Source organism: Cherax quadricarinatus, chromosome 21 (genome assembly GCF_038502225.1).
Source record: "Cherax quadricarinatus isolate ZL_2023a chromosome 21, ASM3850222v1, whole genome shotgun sequence".
Lineage (NCBI taxonomy): Eukaryota > Metazoa > Arthropoda > Malacostraca > Decapoda > Parastacidae > Cherax > Cherax quadricarinatus.
The window spans coordinates 24,304,864-24,321,021 of NC_091312.1; the positions used below are offsets into that span (position 1 = coordinate 24,304,864).

The following is a 16,158-nucleotide window of genomic DNA, read 5'->3' on the forward strand; positions in this document are numbered from 1 at the left end:
GAGGGCCCCTCAAGGAAGGTTCCTTGATGTTGGTGAGGGGCTCTTGATTTAGGGAATTGAATCTGTGCTCCAGTTCTCCGAATTAAGCCTGAATGCCTTCCACATCCCCCCCAGGCGCTGTATGATCCTCCGGGTTTAGCGCTTCCCCCTTGATTATAATAATAATAATAATAATCTGAAGGAGGGGTGTAGATATGTGACAGGTTTTTAATTGTAGTGTGGGCATGCCTCTGGCACAACAGTGATGGAGTGAATGATGATGAAAGTGTTTTTTTTTTTTCAGGTTGCCCTGCCTTGGTGGGAAATAACTGATGTATTAATAAAAAAAAAAAAAAAAAAACTTATTTTGATTTTACATATATGAAATGAGAGTTGTGGGTTAACAGGTCAAGTCTTTGACAATTTGATGGTCATTTCAATTTTTCAAATTGGATTGGAGTGTACAGAATCTGATGTACATGGGACCAGAATATAGTACATAGCTTACATATATTCATACACATCACTCTAGGAACATATTCTCTATGAATACAGAAAATAAGATAACCAGTTACAATATTACACTTGCAGAATGCAAAGTGATCAAGTGTGATAATGTATTTTAACTCATATTATACAAGGATAAAAAAAATACATTAATTAATAAAATTATTCTTTTATAAGAGTATAACCAATAATAATTAATTTTACACTTTAAAATATTTCTTAAAATTCCCTGTTTGTGGTGAACCTCTGCATTCACATTATTACATTAACACCATAAGTGTACTATACACACCAACTGTATTACTCAATAGTTAATAACAAACTAACAATACTTAAATCTGTACAGGATGCCAGTAAAATATATACATATATATACTACAGTGTATCACACACAGACATCAGCAGTACATTAGTTACCATTTGAAATGTTGTATTCTAGTTGTCCTATAAATACCAGCTCTTGTGCTCACATATGTATACAAAATATAATTTAAAATGTACAAATAAAATATGAAATTTTCAAGTTGGCTTAATTATAATAGACATTTCCTTACCAAATTTTACTAAATACAGTAGACAACCACCTTTTAAGTCATTTAGGTTTCAGAAAAATGGAGCTATACATGATGTGTTGGGTGGAGTGAAAAACTTTTGAAAAATTGGATTGGGTGCCCTGACACCTTGAAAAAAGCCATGCAAGTTTTTTCAATTCTTAAATCGTCAATATTAAGAATGCTATTGACAATTTACATTGTAGTTGTTGTTTCTTGTTGACCTAGAAATGAGTGGAGAGGGTTCATGTTACCTTACCAGGCCTAGTTGGATGTAGTGATGTTCAGACCCTCAAGCATGTGTATAATGTATGACTTAAATAGGTTATCCAAAGTTAAAGTTTATGTGTCCATAGCATATGTGCCATCAGGTTTTGCCATTTAGGTTTTGGGTACATATTGTACCTAAAACCTGAATGAAAAAACTTATTAATAAACTTTAAGTAAAGCTCTTGAGGGAATTGTGTGTTTGACAGTTACTATATATTCCACAGAAAATGAGCATGTACTCCTTCCAGAGAAAATGGACATAGCTAATGCAATGCCTAGGGCAATTTATTTCTTCAGTTTTCTTGTTTTTTTTTTAAAAACACTCAGAATATCACTCTTATTCCTCATAACACCACCAACATTACTAGTATTCGTTTTCAATGCCATGGTTAATATCTCCAGACAAGACAGGGTGATAAAACGAAAAACTGAGTGAATGCAATCAGTAGTGTGGAGGTGAGTGAGGCAGCCAGCTGTGCCAGCCATCCCACCTCATGTCTCTTTGAGATGGTGAGCAATGAACATCTAGTCACTTGTGGTTTTCAACTATTAAATCGGAGGTTCCTGACCTATCTTTACCAAACAAATGTTAGCTCTCAATACCTGCATAAAATGAGCATACACAGAATGAATGCCTTTGGTAAAAAAAAAAATTATAATTCAACTAATGAAACTGAACTGACAAAAACTAAAGGAAGAGTCACCATGATATGTGGTAAACCTTTGGTGTGAAAGGTAGAAATGCACTGGGTGGAGGCACGAAAGATGGTGGGCTATCATGATACTCATAACACCCATACCAAACATATACTACAGATGAATGCATATGAGAAATTATTATTATAATTATAACTAAGCACTAAACCCACAAGGGTCATACAGCACTGCCTGATTAAGTATTAATCAAAAAGAAAGGAATACTAAACTGGTTAGCGAGGCTGTGTGGGAAATGTGGAGAGAGGTACCGAGTGTGGAATGGGTTCTCAGAATGTTGTGGGGAAAGGGGGGCAGATTTCTACTCTAAACCTAAATCTTCAATGTATATTTGAATTGTCTGTACAACTACTGTATGATACATGCATGAGGAGCTGATTGTGTCATGTATAGTGGAAAAGAAAGTACTGTACTACTGTATGTTTTTGATGAACCCAAGCCATGTCTGCAGTGAAATAGGATGCCTCCACTTCCTCTCTCAAAGTATTACTGCTATGTCGATATGATAATATACACTAAGAGGGTCAGCAGCTGACAGGAGACTTATCCATACATCTTTCATTTTAGTAGTTAAAAAATATTACTTTCATACCTAGCATGCTGTGAATTAATCTCTACAAAACATGATGTGTTTGGGTAGCGAGTGATGACAAACAGCCTCAGGGAATGCATACGTACCTCCAATACAACTTTCTTGCTTAAACACTTTTTTATTTCTATTATTAACACATCGGTCATTTCCCACCAAGGCAGGGTGGCATGAAAAAGAAAAACTTCCATCATCATTCACTCCATCACTGACGTGCCAGAGGCATGCTTACAATACAGTTTTAAGACTGCAGCATTAACAACCCTCCTTCATAGTGCCGGCACTGTACTTCCCATATCCAGGACTCAAGTCCAGCCTGCAAGTTTCCCTGAATCCCTTCATAAATGTTACCTTGCTCACACTTCAACAGTATGTCAAGTCCTAAAAACCACTTGTCTCCGTTCGCTCCTAACATGTTCACACGTGCTTGCTGGAAGTCCAAGCCCTTTGCACACAAAACCTCCTTTATTCCCTCCCTCCAACCTTTCCTAGGCCAACCCCTACCTCGCCTTCCCTCCACTACAGATTTATACTCTCTAAGTCATTCTATTTTGTTCCATCCTCTCTACATGTCCAAACCATCTCAATAACCCCATATTTTAATTAATCATTAATCCTATGATGTTGGGATAAAGGAGAAAATAATACAAACTGGAAAACTGAAAGAAAAAATGACAAAATTTTTTGACAATGAGTGATAAAGATGACTATCATATGAGAATTTATAACAAATAGATCACAAATGAGCAGTTCTTTAGGGAGGAAGGGGTGTTATTTTTGGACTAGTTTGCCAAAATATGATTGTGAATAAATTAAAAGAGGAATATGTACTAGAGTGTATGACAAGACTCACTGTGAGAGGGGCACAGTGTTTACTGGATGATGATGATAATCTGGTCCATGTATTTCTGGTGTGTAGGTGAGAAGCACAATCATCACCCAAACATGCAAAAGGCACATGTATACAATAACAAATACTCGAGCTATTGGATAGCGTCTTAAGAATACTCCTAATCTGACGGAAAACTTATCCAAGGTAGAGTAAGCACGCTTGACCTGGCGTGCTACACCTCCGTCAAATGGAGACTCTACCAGAAAACTTGGCACGCGATTTCTCACTGAAAACAAAAAATTATAAGTAGGGGCAGACACATGACACATCTAGCTATATGACAAACTAGTAGCAATATGAATATTGTAGTATATGAATTATTCACTGAATGGACACTAAAAATAACCTCTACTCTAGCTGAGTACTGTAGTCATATTGCTTCATTTATTGTTAAAACTTATTTACCACATCTTCAATGAATCACATTATGATATTTCATATTTTATTATTTACTTTTGTAATGAGCATCATAGCTCATTACAAATACAGTATAATCTCACCATCATCTTGCCGGAACATTGCTGGAGGATCTCTATTGAGCATCTTCTGGGATTCCTGATACTGTTGCTGGTAAAAGAAAATATAACTTAATATATTATTTAAAAAAGAATGAATAAGTTGAAGTAACAAGAGACTGGATGGTATAAACTGTTCAAAGATTTAATAGTGTATAATGAACAAATACATTACATATTCTCCAACTTCTGGAACAGTATTATACTGCACCTGAGCTACATTACAACTACAGAAGTACAGTACCACAAAGTAAGAGGTATCCTTTCCCACATGAATGGTTCATATATTTGGCTACACTTGTATACACTACTTATAACGCAGTGCCACTTGTTTGTCTAATTACATTTACTCTTTCCTAAAACAGTTTTCAGCAAATACTATTTTGCTTCTCCAAGTCTTCATTTTTCCTTATACTTGTGTCTGTCAAGCTCCCAGTTTGTTATTGTCTACTTTTCCACTTGCATTAGTTTAATAAAGAAAATTTTACTTTTTCCAATTATTTCTATCTCAGTGCAAGAAAGTGTTATTTTTTACTTACATAATAGTAAGCAAGGTAACATTTATGAAGGGATTCAGGGAAATCAGCAGGCCAGACTTGATTCCTGGAGATGGGAAGTACAATGCCTGCACTCTGAAGGAGGGGTGCTAATGTTGCAGTTTTATAACTGCAGTGTAAGCATGCCTCTGGTAAGACAGTGATGGAGTAAATGATGATGAAAGTTTTTCTTTTTTGAGCCACCCTGCCTTGGTGGGAAACGGCCAATGTGTTAATAATAATATATATAGTAAAATCCTAGGTAGTAGGTTGGTAAACAGCAACCGCCCAGGGAGGTACTACCGTCCTGCCAAGTGAGTGTACAATGAAAACCTGTAATTGTTTTACATCATGGTAGGATTGCTGGTGTCTTTTGTCTGTCTCATAAACATGCAAGATTTCAGGTATGTCTTGCTACTTCTACTTGCACTTAGGTCACACTACACATACATGTACAAGCATATATATATATACACACCCCTCTGGGTATTCTTCTATTTTCTTTCTAGTTCTTGTTCTTGTTTATTTCCTCTTATCTCCATGGGGAAGTGGAACAGAATTCTTCCTCCGTAAGCCATGCGTGTTGTAAGAGGCGACTAAAATGCCGGGAGCAAGGGGCTAGTAACCCCTTCTCCCGTATAAATTACCAAATTTAAAAGAGAAACTTTCATTTTTCTTTTTGGGCCACCCTGCCTTGGTGGGATACGGCTGGTGTGTTGAAAGAAAGAAAGATATAGTAAAATAGTTAAGCAAAGCCTGTAATGGTTTACATGATGGTAGGATTGCTGGTGTCTTTTTTTCTGTCTCATAAACATGCAAGATTTCAGGTACAGTGGAACCTTGGTTTTTGTTTGCCCTGGTTTTCATCGAATTCGGTTTTCGATGACTTTTTTCGTCAAAATTTTGTCTCAGTTTTCATTCATCACCTTGATTTTCGTCTGCCGTACCAAACATGTCTACCTGCCTGCCTACACAAAGCACCCTATACACACGTTCTGAGTCAGTATGGCTTTGTTTCTCGTCGAGTGAACATTACCCTGCACGTTCATATGAAATATTTCATAATAATCCATTGTTTTTTGTGCTTGTTTATTGAATGCAGCTGCTAAATAAGCCACCATGGGGTTGGATGTGAGCGGCCAGGATGTGAAAGAGTTGGTGGACGACCACAGGGAAGAGCTAACCACTGAAGAGCTGCAACACCATCAACTGGAACAGCAACAGATTGTAGCTGAGGAAATTGCTTCAGAGGAGGAGGAAGAAAGAGGGGAGAATGTGCCTTCTTCAGTGATTAAGGACATGTGTGCAAAGTGGAGTGAGTTGCAAAGTTTTGTGGAGAAATATCACCCTAATAAAGCTGTTGCAAGCAGTGTCTGCAACATGTTCAATGACAATGCCTTGTCCCATTTTAGGCAAATCTTAGAGAGATGCCTGAAACAGACCTCTCTGGACAGATTTTTTGTGCAACAGGGGTCCAGTGACTCTCAAGCTGGTCCTAGTGCCAGTAAAAGACAAAGAAGGGAAGTAACCACAGATAGGGACTTGATACCTTAAGTCCTTATGGAAGGGAATTCCCTTCCAAACAATAACCTCTCCTCCCTCTCCCCTCCTCACTGTTTTCCATATGCCAACAAGAGTCTTCAATAAAGGTAAAAGTTATGTTAAATATTCATTTATCCATTTCATTAGTCCTTTATATTTAGTATTTCACATTGCTTTCTGTATGTAAAACTATAGTTATTCACTATAAAATGTATTTTTTGTTAATACTCTTGGATATCTGGAACGGATTAATTGGATTTACATTATTTCTTATGGGAAATATTGCTTCAGTTTTCGTCGAATTCGGTTTTCGTCAGACTTTCTGGAACAAATTAAAGACAAAAACTGTGGTTCCACTGTATGTCTTGCTACTTATACTTACACTTAGGTTACACTACACTTGCATGTACAAGCATATATATACACACACCCCTCTGGGTTTTCTTCTATTTTCTTACTAGTTCTTCTTCTTGTTTATTTCCACTTATCTCCATGGGGAAGTGGAACAGAATTCTTCCTCCATAAGCCACGCATGTTGTAAGAGGCGACTAAAATGCTGGGAGCAAGGGGCTAATAACCCCTTCTCCTGTATAGATTACTAAATTTAAAAAGAGAAGCTTTTTTTTGGGGGGCCCACCCTGCCTCGGTGGGATATGGCCGGTTTGTTAAAAAAAAAAAAAAAAATTACTAAAGTTAAAAAGAGAGACTTTTCTTTTTCTTTTTGGGCCACCCTGCCTCAGTGGGATACGGCCAGTTTGTTGAAGGAAGAAGAGTCAAGCAAGTGTTTCCTTCTTTATGACACCCTAACCAGTAACTGGATCTAGTGATGATATTTTTGTCCTCATTAACTATTCAGGATTATTTGAATGTCTCTTACACATTTTTAAATATAAAGCATCATTTTGAGTTTGCATTTCCTATTTTCCTAATTCTTTCTCAGGATTTTATGATAACTGCCATAGATCCTAGTACTGAAACTGCTGGCTGCCTACTCAGGCAGTGACAAACTATAGTATTTTCATACTTTGAAAAGAAAAATTATACATTAATGTTACAACTATTTACATCATTAGGGCCCATATTTTGGAGGAAATACAGGACAGTGAATATTTGGCCTGGTACTTCCAGTTTAAACTAAGAAGAGACTGAATGTAGTTTTCTATATTTATTCAATAAAAACTCCAGTGAGAACATTCCGAATGAGTTTTTTTTACAACAAACTGGCCATACCCTACTGAGGCAGGATGACCTAAAAAGAAAAACAAAAGTTTTTCTTTTTAATTTTAGTAATGTAAACAGGAGAAGTGGTTACTAGCCCCTTGCTCCCAGCACTTGAGTCGCCTCTTGTGACACGCACTGGCTGCTTTTTAATTTCACAGTCATGCACCCGGCCAAAACAAAATGGGCTTACAAAAAGTTTGATTAATCAAAACTGCTGTATTTGCAGAAACCCTTCTGTGAAAAAGTCAGAAAACTGAAGTACATAAATTTGGAAGACCACTAATTTGGGGGTTTGACTGTCTACATCCATCTGCATCTTCCAGAATCATGTCACTAGTTATACATGCTTGTCTTTGGAAAAATGGGGTTCACTTAACTGGAAATCAATTCTAATTATTTTTTTTAGTCTCTATACTGGTCATTAAATGAGGAACTGACTGTACTTATAACCTAAAAAGTGTAACATGATTGACACCCAAATGACTATCTTGCAACAATGCTCATTTAGTGTTGAATAGCAGTGTGTATTCACACCTGAAATTGATCAGTATCACGTGTTATTTTGTCTGCATTTATTACTTTTTTTGTTGAAATGTTTCTATAAAACTGCAATAATTTTTCTACTTTAATACTCTTGTAAGTCTAATGAAGCCAACGTGTTCCTTCTATATCTTCATGTTTCTCAGGTAAAATAAGCAGTGGTCACAATATGTGATGGCCTACCAGTATGTTGAATTATTCAGCATATGTTAGATCTTCATGTATTGAACATAACAGATAGTTGAGTTATTTGGTACAAAATCTGTGATAGGATTTTTTTCCTCAAAAATGTTGCCCTATGACAAAAAGTAGTATCTGGTATACATATATACAAGAAAGCTACTCAAAATATGCACGTTAAAAAACTTACTTGAAGCCGCTCCATCTGGATGATCAATGAGTGTTTTTCAGTGCTTAGAGTTTCTATAGTGTTTTGCTTATGAATGAGAGATTCTGTCAGTCCATGAACACGTTGTTCTAATTCTAAGTGGCTGCTCGATGAACTCTGCTTGTGGGCAACCTGTCAATGTACAACATTAGCAGGAAAATATTTTCCAGTACATTATACAAAAACATTAGAAAATATTAGAAGCTCAATAGTTTATGAAAATGAGTAATATTTTTCACTGTATAAAAAGGTAAAGTCACCTTTTTAGGAAGAATATCATTATTTCAAAAAATTCCATAATTTACACGAATTTACCAGATTCAAATTTTACAATAAATTCTACACTATGAAAAAATAAACTTTAGATTTTTACACTAGTAAATTTTTACAAACTGAGCAAATTAGGGATAACACAGGAGTGATGCCCAGGAGAAGGTGCATTCCTGCATCATTTCCCTGGGCAAGGTGTGGTAATGTCACACTGTTTACTTATACAATTGTTTATTTATACAATTTTATTGTGTACTAGCAGTGGTAATGTGTGTTCCTCATTTAACATGAGCTCTACTTTTTAAACTTTTGGTATGTATGTCAAGATAAATCTCTAAGCTAATATGAGTAAAAAAATGACTGCAACATTCTATACAGTACAATAATAAAAAGCTAACCTTCAAATTCTTGTACCTTTTAAAGTACACCAACAAACCCATATAAACCTTAATGTACATTATCAGCTTAAGTATACAATGAAGTTTCAAGACTAAATTCTTAACCCTTTGACTGTTTCGGTCGTATATATACGTCTTACGAGGTACTGTGTTTGACATATATATACTCACAAATTCTAGCGGCTTCAAATCAAGCAGGAGAAAGCTGGTAGGCCCACATGTGAGAGAATGGGTCTGTGTGGTCAATGTGCACCATATAAAAAAAAATCCTGGAGCATGCAGTGCATAATAATAAAAAAAAAAACACGACTGTTTTTTTGTTAAAATGCTGACTTTGTGGTCTATTTTCGTATAGTATTTATGGTTGTATTCTCGTTTTATTGGTCTCATTTGATAGAATGGAAAACATGTTATAGAAATAGAGGTGATTTTGATTGGTTTTACTATAAAAAGAACATGAAAATGGAGCTCAAAGTAGGGTAAATGTTTAATTTTTGCCAATATTCAAAAGTAAACAAATTATGTCATTGTCCAATAAATGTCCAACTAGCCATTCTAATATGTTTACCTGGAGGTAGTCATAAATGGGTTGACATTATTTGTACAATTATTACAGTATTGCAGTAGTCTGCATAACAGTAAATCTTCTATTTTTTGTTTGAATAAAAGTTCAAAATAGAAAGCAAGAGTAATATCAGAGGGGTCTGGAGACATGACTGATGAACAAAGAAAATGTCATTTTAGAGCCAGGAATGTCTGCATTATTCATTCTGGACCTTATTTTGAAATTGTCATATTTTTTAATTTTCGTGAAATTGGCCAAATTGCAAATTTCTGACCATGTTATTGGGTAGTTGAAATTGGTAAATGGGCAGTTTCTTGCACTCAATCGATAGAAAAAATGGAGTTCTAAAGAAATAGCTATGAGTTTGGTTGACTGGAACAATGGAATTAGCCAAAAATAGGGCGAAATCGCCGATTTGCAAATATCGCCGATGTCGCTAACTTCGCAAGAGCATAATTCCGTCAGTTTTCCATCAAATTTCGTTTTTTTGGTGTCATTACAATCGGGAAAAGATTCTCTATCATTTCATAACAAAAAATAATTTTTTTTTTAAATTTTGCGACACCAGGAGACACCTCTGGATTGGGGGTTGCAACAGTCAAGGGGTTAAGCCAGATTCAGAAGTACGGGACTGACCTTTTCATGAGTGATAATTTTGAGAGGCTGAAGTCCTTACATAGTGAGGGCCTACTGTACACTAGATCTTTACTGTCTTAAGTGCTTCAATGGCAAAACCAAACCTGGTAACCATATTCCATATACATACTGCATACACATAAATTAGATAGTATCTAGTAGTTTCATTTGAGGGTGTTCTCTTCCCTTTTTTTGTTTACCTTTCAATGTTGGGATTTTATAAGACCACCACAAGTTATGTCATATTTATCCTTGCTTCTCAATTTCTGAAGAAGTGTCTAAAACTGGGCAGAAATTAGGAAAGGAACATGAGTTTCCTTCAAGAACAAAAGCAGGAATAAACTGCCCAACAGGAAATGTATGACAAGGACAAACATCCTGGAAGAGAATGGATGCTCAGAGCAGTGTAGAGCAAGACATCCAGATGTGCTCCACCAAGGCCAATGTTGAAGATCACTACTGTCCTTGTTTGTTTACAACAGGTGATCACTTCAGAGTTGCCAGATTAGCCACTCTTCCAACCTTAATATTAACAATATTTTATTTATCTTTTCAGTTTTTTAACACATCGGCCATTTCCCACTGAGGCAGGGTGACCCGAAAAAGTAGAAATGAAAGTTTTTCTTCTTTTTAACATTTAGTATTTTATACAGAAGAGATTACTAGCCCCTTGCTCCTGGCACTGTAGTCGCTTCTTACGACACACATGGTTTACGGAGGATTCTTCTCCACTTCCCCATGGAGTTCTTTCAGTTTATTAATACGAAATGCGAATCATAGTTGCCAAGAATAATTTAATAATTAATCTTCAGTTAACTATGGTGTGGGAGAAGACTGTTGATAATAATTGCTTGGAGAGAGAGAGAAATGGGTATTACCTGCCCATTCTCCAATCTTACATCCTACACCCAGTCATCTCCCTGTCCACCAAATACACATGGATAACTGCTGACAAGGAGTAAGGGGCTAGCAACCCCTTCTCCTGTATATATTACTAAATGGAAAAGGAGAAGCTTTTGTTTTTCTTTTTGTGCCATCCCGCCTCGGTGGGATATGGCCAGTGCGTTGAAAGAAGAAAGAACTGCTGACAAACAGTATTATGTAAATAATAAATCTCCAGTTATTTGCCAATATCTACAAAACACACAAGTTGGATGTGAGTAAGGCCAGTCTAGCCTGGGTCAATGGGCTTGCACTTTATCTGTTCTTGTGACAGAGTGAATATGAATAGTATGGGCCAGTAGGCCTATTTCAGTGTTCCTCTAATCTTATGTCCTCATATAATGATTGAGTGTGAGTAGGACTTGCCTAGCAAGAGTAAGCAGGTATTATGGTTATCAAATCTTTGGCCAGACTATTTCTATGTTTTTGTCACAAATAATGTGAGGTTTTTGGCACTATTTTCACATTTTTTGTATTTTTCCCCAAATGTTGGCTAGAATATATTTTGCATCAGAATCACAAGACCCCTTTTAAAGTCCCTCAAAAACTAGGGTAAACTTATACTTGAGATATATGAAAAAGTAAGGATTTTGGGGCAAAAATGTTGGGTCAACCTATACATGCCATTAGGTTTTACTCACCTATATATGTTAAGTAGTACGATCCTGTATAAACTGTCCCTGTCCTTGACACAAATTAAATGCATAATTTATTTTAATGATCTGAGGTGAAGCTTGACTCTTATCAATTTAACCTTTCATCACTATTATTCAGAGGTGAGCTTTTTTCTTAATCCTCCAGTACGATAAAAAAATTACTACGGTAATAACACTCAACAAGAGGAGTTAGATTTATACCAGAAACAAAATTAGGAGGAGCAGCAACTAATTAAACACCAACCTGTTTTCTGAGTCTATCTATTTCAGTATCACGTTCTTGTAACCGCATTGAAAGATGAACTTTTTGTCTTGTCAGTTCCTCATGGGCACAACGTAACTCCTGTAAAATGTATTGCTTTAGTGTAGTTTTGTAAGAGAGACATATGATATGGAAGGCTAAGGATATAGATAAGAAAATTTTAAAAAAGTTTTGAGTACAAAAAGTGAGCCCAGTGGGAGAAGGGTAGAGTCTTTACCAGTAAATTTTGCTGAGAATATAAAACAGTTTTGGGGAGAGGTTAATGAAGTTAAAAGGGCTGGAAAGAAAGACTTGGTAGTTACAAACAAAACAAATAACACCTCACAAGAAAAGGACAAGCCAAAGATGAATGTGTGGAATATGCTTGAGGCAGTGAGTAGAATGAATAGGGGTAAAGCAGATGGGATTAAGACAAAGATGTTAAAAGCAGGCTGGGATAGTGTTGGTGTGGTTGGTGAATTTGTTCAATATATGCATGAAAGAAGATTTAAGAATGGCAGGTGATGTGTAGACCAAGTGTTTACATTGAAGCGTGCAAGCAAACAATACTTAGATAAAGGTAAAGAATTATTTGTTTCATTTATGGATTTAGAAAAGGCTTGTGACAGGGTGGAAATGGAGTGGAGTTAGTCTGCAGATGAGTCTGTAAAAGATGAGGTGAATCATAGAATAGATGAAGAAAAAAAAAAAAGAGGTAGGCGGTGTACCGAGGCAAAATGAGGAATGTACCAGAGTATAGTGACATGAGAATTTTATACGAGTGTTAGGCATAGGCTTTGAACACTGAAGTGAGGAGAAGGCTAGACACAGAGGCGATGTCATATTTGAATATTGTGCAGAGAATTCAAAGTGTAGAAATTAAAAGACTGTGTTGGGTCACCAAGAAGGTGTGGCTGAGATATTTTGGGCATTCAAAGAACATGGAGAGGGATGAGATAATGAAACATGTATAAATCTGGAGTGGAAGGAAGGAGGAATAGGGGTCATCCCAGGAACATTTGGAAGGACTGAGTAAAGATTTTGGATGCTAGGGGCTTGAACATCCAATAGGCTAGTAAGAATGTATTAGATTAGAATGAATGGAGATGAGTGATTTTTAATGCTTGATGTGCTGTTGGTGTGAGCACAATAATATTTATGAAGGGTTTCAGAGACGGCTGTTGAGGTAAAAATATATTTTTGCTGCCCTATTTCTGACAGAAGATGCTGCATTGACAAATGGATAAATATTTATTTGTGTTAGAACACTGGCTTCTTTGTTTAACTGTTTGTGGACCATGTGGTGGCCCACTGCTGGACTGAGGTAGCAGTTTTTCGGCAATTACTGGATCACAGTACAGCCTCTCCTCACTTAGCAACGTACTCGTTGACCGATGACTCAGACTTACAATGGGCTCTCTGACCAGTATGCATATTTAAATAATTTATATTAGAGCTGATTTCCTCTATTCTGTTTATTACAATATACAGTCCACTACTGTATAAACATTTAAAAATATACTAAAAATGTTACAAAGATGACATTAAAAACTATATCAAAGATGGTTGACACAAACCCACTACTATTATAGTATGCTCCTTGCTTAGCGACGAATTTGTTTACTGATGTGGTCTTAGGAACAGAACTCATAAAGTGAGGGGGAAGTTATATGTACATAATTTTTTCAAAGTTAACCAAGACTGCCAGTAAATGTTTTAAGCTGTATAATCAATTACTGGATTATTTCTCCTTGCACTAGCAGTGAGTAAATTACTAGTGGTTCAGTTCATTAAAAAAGTGGGAAAAACCTTTATGCACAGTCACTGTAAGCCTAACCAAAGATTTCAATGTTTTTTATAAACAAGATGACCATCTAATAATGATATAAAGATACCAAAGCACTTGGAAAAAATCACTCACTTCCTGTATCTGCCTTAGTTCAGATTCTACTTCCACCTTCCTTTTTCGCTCCTCTGTTAAGGACTCTTCTAGTGTTGTGGTATTCTGAGCAGCAAGTGCAGCTTGGTCTTGAGAAGTACTTTCCATATCAGACATTTCTGCCATCATTTGTCTAATGTGTACTCCTGCACTCTCCAACTCTTCCCTTAACAAGTCTCGTTCAGCCCTGAAATTGAATAAACTTCAGTAGACCGGGAAGACTGGTACATATAAGAATAAATAAGTTTCTTTATTTTTATGCCAGAATATATTTACTGATACACTTCACTGAACTAATTTACCTGATCTGGTGTAACTCTGCCTCATGAAGATTGAGCACAGTCTCCCCTCCACTGACTCCTTTGCCACCCCTGCTTCGATCCTCTTTAAGAGATGCTATCAACTTTTCTTTACTCTGAAGGATTCTACTTGCCTTAGCTTTGTATTCTGTTAGTTCTTCTCTTGAAGATGCCAGTTCACCACGCAAAGAACTTATCTATCAAGAAGCATTTGAATTATGATTATAATCACATTACGTATGTTTTTTACAGGAGGGATGTAACTTTTTTTTTTTTTTTTTTCAACAAGTCGGCCGTCTCCCACCGAGGCAGGGTGACTGGCAAATGCATTCAAGGAGTGCAAAAATTGTCTGCAAAAAAAAAAAAAAAAAAAAAAAAAAAAAAACCCTACAGCCAGACCAGTTACTTGAATCTTATATCAGTTTGTTTAAAAGGACATCAATGGTGTGCTAAATGTATACAAGACACACACATGTGGCATTAGGACATTTGTAAAAGAGATGTTTTGCCTAGCAGGGACTTTATCAATCCAATACAGTATCACATAGTGGGTTGGTTCAGGTGTTGCACAGGCTGGAGAGCAAAGCTTGGTGATGGCCGTAACACACTGAGGACAAAGAAGCACATGGCACCAGCCTGTGAGGAAGCCAGGTTCAACACCCTAACCATATCAATGACATCATGGCATTTTGATGGCATGACAAACAATGTGACATTGTTGACATTCATCCTCAAGCATGAATTGAAAGAAAGAGGAAAAGTGAATGGAAAAATGAATGAACCCATTATGAGACCAGCTGCTGTTAGTGATTACACCAAAAAATATGCATTTGGTGGACAAATCTGACATACAGATTGGGTTTGTTGACTATGTTTGAAAGAGTTACATGTGGTACACAAAGCTTTTTTCAACTTGTTGACATTGCAATAGTGACTGCCTACAGTATGTACCGGGGCAAGACTGGGAACAGATTGCCATATGGCCACTTCTCTTCATCATCAAACGAATAATACAGAAATACCAGGTCACACCATCAGCATAATGCCATGCTGATGACCAAATACCTTCTCATTTGAGGTTAGGGGATCATGTCCCAACTGCACTTTCTGTTACTGACAAGAAAAAAGTGGGTCAGAAAAGACATTATGTCCATGCACATATGTCAAGGTGGCCAGCAAAATGTAGATATACACATAGTATGTGTAGGGAATATAAAACACTGCTGTGTACAGAGCTGTCTTTCAGGAGCTTCCTTGGTGGGAGACGGCCAAAGTGTTAAAAATAAAAAAAAGCTAGAATAAGAGGAATGTGAGGCAAATGGATGTTAGGTGAAACAGTGTTTTATAAACAACAGTCATAACCTGCCCTACATCATTAATTGGTTCCAAAACCCGTGACAATCTGGTTTTAGACATAAATCAGACGTAATGCCTTAAAAATGCAAAATGATAACACCGTAAAACTAGCGTAAATAATTAGCAAAAATATATAACTATTGTTAAACCCTAAAGAACACTAGAAACACATTTTAGTCATAGTTCCTCTAGCAGCAACACCACCATGTGGCAAGATGGCAAAACTATGCAATGGTAGACATTTGTTTACAATTTTTTAATGTAAATATTTAATTGTATATACATTTTTATGTTTTTAATGTGTCTTTGTTGTATTTTAAATTGTTTTTAGCTTTTTTATCTTTAATTGTTAATTTTTATTTCATTTATTTTATTTTATTATCACACTGGCCGATTCCCACCAAGGCAGGGTGGCCCGAAAAAGAAAAACTTACACCATCATTCACTCCATCACTGTCTTGCCAGAAGGGTGCTTTACACTACAGTTTTTAAACTGCAACATTAACACCCCTCCTTCAGAGTGCAGGCACTGTACTTCCCAGGACTCAAGGACTCAAGTCCGGCCTGCCGGTTTCCCTGAATCCCTTCATAAATGTTACTTTGCTCACACTC

At 36.5% G+C, this 16,158-nt stretch overlaps 1 protein-coding gene across 6 annotated transcripts in view; it reads right to left on the minus strand.

Moving 5' to 3' along the window:
• Window positions 1–639: 639 nt before the first annotated feature.
• Window positions 640–16,158, minus strand: part of LOC128689101 (golgin subfamily A member 5) — a 67,924-nt gene continuing 52,405 nt past the window's right edge. For all 6 annotated transcript variants that reach the window (XM_053777211.2, XM_053777212.2, XM_053777210.2 and 3 more), the window contains 6 exons: window positions 14,194–14,387; window positions 13,874–14,078; window positions 11,956–12,054; window positions 8,227–8,376; window positions 4,003–4,069; window positions 640–3,728 (listed from right to left, as the gene is read on the minus strand). In XM_053777211.2, coding sequence (XP_053633186.1) covers window positions 3,460–3,728; window positions 4,003–4,069; window positions 8,227–8,376; window positions 11,956–12,054; window positions 13,874–14,078; window positions 14,194–14,387 — 984 coding nt within the window. In that variant the 3' untranslated portion in view covers window positions 640–3,459. The remainder of the gene's footprint in view (window positions 3,729–4,002; window positions 4,070–8,226; window positions 8,377–11,955; window positions 12,055–13,873; window positions 14,079–14,193; window positions 14,388–16,158) is intronic.